We start from the raw sequence: 6,707 nt of genomic DNA on the forward strand, positions 1-6,707 counted from the left end.
TGAAGAATTAATAAGGAGGAAAATAGATTACGAATATTACTTGTATTATGATCATATTTTCCAATTGTACAAATTAAACTACAAATATTTATATATATATCAAACTTATCAAGCACAAAGAAGCATAAGAGAATAACTACTCTAATAGAAAAGTAGTTAGTACGATTATTATCTAAATCATAATTGATATTAGAGTGAGTTATTTATCATTTAAATTACGTTATCTAAAGCATTCTTTTACACAATACATTGTACCCTTTAATGAAGAGTGAAGATTAGTCTTTTTATAATAACAAAAATCACAAACAAAATCACCTACAATACATGCATATATAATTAATAAATTTAGTAATAAGAATGTTTATTTTTTATCAAAAAAAAAATTATTTGAATCTCACTTTTCCTAATATAACAGTAGAATAAAGAACAAAATAACAATAGAGTAATACTAGAGAACAAATATTACAGTGGTCAATTTTAACTAATATTATAGTAAGATCGATGTCAAATAAACAATTTTTCTGTCTTATTATCTTTAACTATCGCAAAACACCGGAGTATGCAGAGGATGGCACTACTATATATTGTTTTTATTAATGCCTAATCAAACAAAAGCAATCAATAGAACATAGAACATTTCGTGCCATTAGAGAGGAAAAAGCTTTGATTATATATATGAACATGACTCAAAAGATTAGTAATAGTAATCATAATCAAACACTAGGAAAAAATCCCTCTGAATTATTTTTGAGTAAAGCACTTCAAAATGTGAATTAATATTACAAACTACTTTACAACACAAAGTTGTGGATGATGGACCTAATGACGTGCATACACATTTTTATATATTTCCCATCTATGTCATATTTTTAACCTAAGAGTAACTAAATTCTTACATAACCCGAGAGAGCAAAACAAAAGTTTTGTTCTATATATACCATTCACTACACAACCATGCATTCCTTAACTGATATATATTACGTGAGATTTTTTTTTTTTCTTTTTTCAAAATAAATATGATATTGTTGTGTTCACATTGTTATGATGTGAATATGACAAAGTCCGTTCATCTTGAATGAACAAAACTTTTGTCTTACTATCGAATCATGGAACGATATTTCTTTGTTAATCTAATAATTACCAAGATTGATAGATTCATGAAATTAAACATAGCCATCTCCTTTGTCACAAGTACTCCTCACCACTGCCTTATTACCCTTGGCATCACCACACACAAAATCAAGATTGTATAGCACAGGCAACATAGCAACAGAGCTCAAGAAAACAAGAACAGGGCCAAAAATCCAAAGCACGAGCGGCACCGCCGAGTAGAACAGCCTGTTGCCGACGGTGTTCAAGATTGTCCCCTTCTCCAACAGATCAGTTAAATATTCCGGTGTCACCATTGACACCACATCTTGAGGTGTACATATGAGCATGCTAACCTATGTCGCATAAATACCAATACAAGTATTAATTTCATTATAAAGAAATAATACTCAATATCTATATACATATAATATCTATAATTATATAATTATTACATTAAAAAATATTATTTATATACTAAATAATTTTGACATTTGTATAAAAATATAATTGTTATTAATTAATCATGTATTTAAATTATTTTTAAATTAATAAAACAAATAAAATCCATATTTAATTGATAAGAAAATAATAATATTATAACAGTATTTATTATAAAAAGTATACACATAACAGAATTGTATTTAATATTATCCAATTATTTCACGAGTAATTAAGAATAAAAATACTATATACACACAAAAAAAATAAACATTAAATCAGTCATTATGTATATATATAAATATATGTATTGTTTAATTTATTTTTAATATATATTTTATATTTTAATATATATTTTATAAAAGTAATTAATTTAGTAATTGATTTTTTTATATACATATAGTATATTAAATTAAAAAATACAAAATAAAATAATTTTAATTTGCTTACTTTGACTAATTTTTTTATTGTTTTTCAAACATTGTTGGGATATATAAATTTAGAAGAATAATAATGCTATGAACCAACTTTTTCATCCAATACTAATTATTTTTTAAAAAATTATTTTATTTATTTTAAATGCTAAATTTCATATCATAAACATCTAATCTTACCTTTTAAATTATAAGACCCAAAAGAAAGTTAGTTAATATATATAACTAAAAATTGATGTCTACTTTTTTTCAACTTAAAATCACAGTATTTAATGCGGTGATGCATACCATATACACACGTATGTGAATAAAAATGAAATGCAATCCCACTTGGTAATTAATAAAGATCTAGCCCATAATAAATCAACAAATTAAATATTTTTAAATTATATTTTATATTAATTAATTATTATTAATTAGTAATTATTTAAATTTTATTTTTTAAAAAATAAAAAATTATTAATTATTAATTACGGTTTTTTAAAGTTTGTTGTTTACATATATTTTTGAAATGAAATATTTGTAGGTCGAAATAACTAGTTAGTAGCTAACCTGGTTGAGGAATCTAATTGAGAGAGTGTGGCAGACAAATGAGAACAAGAATAGTGTAAGGAGTGTGACGTATTTGAGTGCTACCATGAACTCACTGTGAGCTCCATAAACGGCATCGTTTAGAGGCTTCTTTATGCTGTATGTACTGCTTATGACTGCGGCCAAGCCTGCTGAGAGGAGAATGGATGTTGTGGCCATAAGAGTTGACCCCATTATTAGATTCCGAAGAGTTTGGACTGCTAAGATGTTCTTCTTTTCAATATCCTGTGTCATGTTAATTGATTTTGTCAAATTACTTACCAAATTCTTTTAAGATAGAAAGATTTGGTATTATAATTTAAATATTTTAAGTGTATATAAAAAACCAACTATAGTATTATAATTTATTTAAGTTCTAAAGAGTTTTCTTTTATCTTCCCTATATTCGTGCAGTAGTATACTTAAATAAAAAATGTGCTGAGAGAGATACCAATAATATATTTTAATAAGTCAAATTAACTAAATTATTAGTATAATTTAAATATCAGTTATAAAAACTTGTTTACATTATACTTGAAAGCACTAATATATATAGTTCTTCACTTTACATTCCACCACTATACTATATTATGAAATAAATAACACAACTCTTACGTGAAACGATGTTTTATTCTAAAGTATCCGATCCACTCTTATCTAAAAGCACTAAGCAAGTAAGCATTAACCAGTATGGCTCATATAAAAATTAAATGAACAAATGAAACATAAAATAAGTGTGACCCACTTAGCATTATGGCCTAGAAAGATTTAAATTTACTTAACATTGTGGACTGCCGCCAGAAACGTGAATGACACTTTCTTTATCTTTATTTTAATTTGCTCAAATTTCAAATTATATTAGAGCCATCAGTAATAGTATATCTTACACGAGTTTTTAAAAACCGAGTATTTATTTGACACAATAAAATTGAAGGTGATAAAAGAATAAAAAATTAAATTATAAAAAAAGAACTAGTTAATTACATCATAATTCAACAATAATAAAATAGATCGAATAATTAAATATTGACATGTGGTACAATAATTTAGATGTTTAAAAAAAATTCCTATATATTATAGACCACAAAATCAAAAGTGGAATCATTAAGTACTTTTCTCTGTATTAGTTACTAACCCACTTTCATATGCAGGTGTGGACCAGAACATGCTAAAGGCATTATAAAGTGTCTTAGAATAACATAATAATAACAATAATAATAATATTCTCAAAAACCAAGGCCAGCCAATTGTATGCTGATTCTTTCGAATATTCATATTTGTAGGTTTGCAATTGCAAGATTCTACAATGATAAACATCACATCATGGACATACATGAACCAAAAATCCATTTACCCAAAATAAACAGTCATTTTATATATCCAAGTGATAGTCATTAACAAACTAGTAAAATCAAACTAAATCTCTTATATAAATATTTAAATCAAGCACGAGTCAAGTGCGTATTTAGGTCACAATAAGATAAACTACTTTATGATGAATACTTTTTTCGCAGTTAACGGATTTATGATCTAAAATATCTTCATTAGTGTGTGTGTAAATAAATATTTTGTGAAGTGTCCAAACAGAAAATATATATGAATACAAAAAAATTCAATAAATTCATAAAAATTAAAATGATTAAAAAGTATTACCAAAATTATCATAAATATAATTATTTATGTGTATTTTTTTATCAGTTTAATTTAAAAAAAATAATTTTATAATATAATAATATTAAAATTTTTATGACTTAAAAATTTAGAATTTAATATTTGTTGATCTCAAAAAAAAATTAATTTTAACATAAGATAAATAAAAATAAAAAACAAAAACTTACTTAAACCTATAAAATAATCGAAAATATTTGATAACTAAAAAAAATTAATAAAAAATAATCATAACTTATATTATTTAGTATTTATTGATTATTGTGATAATTAATAAATGTTAAATAAGACAAATTCTGATAAATGTATTAATGTTCAGTTTGGCTAGGTAGCCAAGATTTTATATCAGCAACTTTCAGCTAATATTATTATCTTATCGAAATAAGGAGTAAACTGATCATCCACAGGTGAGAATGAAGTTTGCATGCCCCTGCCGCTACTGGGGAATTGAATATAAATTAATAAGGTTTAGATCACTTCTATATACCTAAAGATTCCTATGATGCATAGTTACCTTTAATTTGAAAATATACTTTTGCAAAGTCGATCATTTACATCACAAACAGTGAAATTGCCGCTTTGCTTAAGCAAGGGGATGACATCAAATATATTAGAAGTCGCATGTTTGGTAGAAGATATACTTAGTAGTTAGTACCAATTATATGGTACGGTATGAAAATATTTATGACATAAACTCTAGAGTTGAATATTATAAGTTTATGTATGTCATGATTTAAGTTAAAAAGGGAAAAAAAGGATGAGACTCTTAATTAGATGACCTTGCTTAACAAATGTCTCATAATAATACTACCCATTAAGTTAGTTTGGGTTTCAATTAAATCTATCAAGTCTAATATCAAAAGTAGGTAGATTATGAATCAAAATCGTTCTTTCAAGTACAAAGGTACGATTATAATAAACAAACGTTACCTAATAATATCAATTTATATACGTTTCAGTCTTTGGCTCCAACTTGGCCATGCAACATAAACAAAAACCCTTCGCCGAAGTAACAATAATATAATAGTCATTATAGCAAGTTTAACAAAAATATTTAAGAGACAATAAAAAATTAATTTAAAACAATTTAAAATTATTTTTTGTTATTTTTTAATTATTATTTATTTTATTTTATATTTTTTAATTACTATCGAAATAATGAAACAATATTAAATATATAATTATATAGGTTACATATAAAAGTTATTACTAAAAATAAGAAAGTGCTAATTCATTAGCCTATTTACTCAAAAATCAATATTCAAAAATAGCATACATATCATACACATAATAATGAAAATGGTCCCAACCAAAACAACATGTCAAAGTTAAGTTGAAATGAAAAAATTTCCTTTTCAAAAAAGTTCAAGAACTAGTTATTTTAATTTATATTGACCAACCCTTTTAATTAGCAATTCAATATTTTTAGTCTAGCAGAGTAATATCATATATTAATTAATATTTTTAAATATTATTAACTAATTAAAAATAATAAATTATGTTAGCCATATTACATTGCCTTTTTCCTTTTGAATAGACTAAAACGATAGACACAGATAAGTCTATGTCTCCGGGACCAAGAGCAATAAACGGTACAGTTTTTCACAAGAGAGCTCTTGAGAATTCGAACTTCCACTTTTACTCTCTTTTGGAGTAAAAGTAGAGAATTATTTGATCATAGGGGTAATTAATTATAATAATTAAGTAAGGTGTTGATGGAGAAGGTTGGTAGCTATAGCAGTAAGAAGAGTGAGAGGAATAGGTACCTTGATCATGGCAGGGACCCAAAAGCGTCTAGCATGAGTATTGATTCCAATAATGGTGGAAGAAGGCTGTGTCCGAACCTTATGCCATAACCATACATGATAACCAATTGTTATCATAAATCCTAATGGCACCAATATCACATCCAAGTAATATTTCTTCCATTCCATCTTAATCTTCTTCTGATTTTCTTCTTGTGCTTAGGTTTCTCTCTCTTAATAAGAAGAGATATATCCTCGCTGATTCTTTCTCACTTACACAAGAATATAGGTTTCGTCATGATTTTGGGCTTAGTGGCTGCATTTATAAAGGCAAATATGTGTTAATAAATAAATAAATAAGTTAGAAAATTAAAGTTGAAAAAATATATATTTAAAGTTAGTGGAGGTTTGATACTTTCTCCTGTTATTCAACATCTGTTAGAGTGATTCATTGTATTATTACTGTTAAAGAAAGTCAGAAAATAATTTCACACTTAATGTAAGTTATGGTATATAGGTTGAACTTTTGTTTGGCCACAGGAAAAATAGGATTTAAATTCTCTAAATTTTGAATTTTATTTTAAAGAGTAAAATTTGATCTCTCACAATATTAATTAAGACGAGAGATTTGTTTTGGTATATTTATTTATATTAAGATATATGAGAAAATATATATAACTAATTTTTAATTAGTTAATATTAATTAATTTTAGGTTTAATATTTATATTTTAGAATGTAGTATTAAAATTTTATGATTTA

At 25.2% G+C, this 6,707-nt stretch overlaps 1 protein-coding gene across 1 annotated transcript; it reads right to left on the reverse strand.

Annotated features, from left to right (window-relative positions):
• Positions 1 to 710: 710 nt before the first annotated feature.
• On the reverse strand, positions 711 to 6,262 carry LOC112779795 (uncharacterized). The gene is made up of 3 exons (XM_025824141.3): positions 5,969 to 6,262; positions 2,517 to 2,780; positions 711 to 1,445 (listed from the first exon to the last, which is right to left on the reverse strand). The coding sequence occupies exons 1-3, from the start codon at positions 6,134 to 6,136 to the stop codon at positions 1,164 to 1,166; spliced, it is 714 nt and encodes a 237-aa protein (XP_025679926.1). The 5' UTR covers positions 6,137 to 6,262; the 3' UTR covers positions 711 to 1,163.
• Positions 6,263 to 6,707: the final 445 nt, after the last annotated feature.

Source organism: Arachis hypogaea, chromosome 19 (genome assembly GCF_003086295.3).
Source record: "Arachis hypogaea cultivar Tifrunner chromosome 19, arahy.Tifrunner.gnm2.J5K5, whole genome shotgun sequence".
In the NCBI taxonomy this organism is placed as follows: Eukaryota; Viridiplantae; Streptophyta; class Magnoliopsida; order Fabales; family Fabaceae; genus Arachis; species Arachis hypogaea.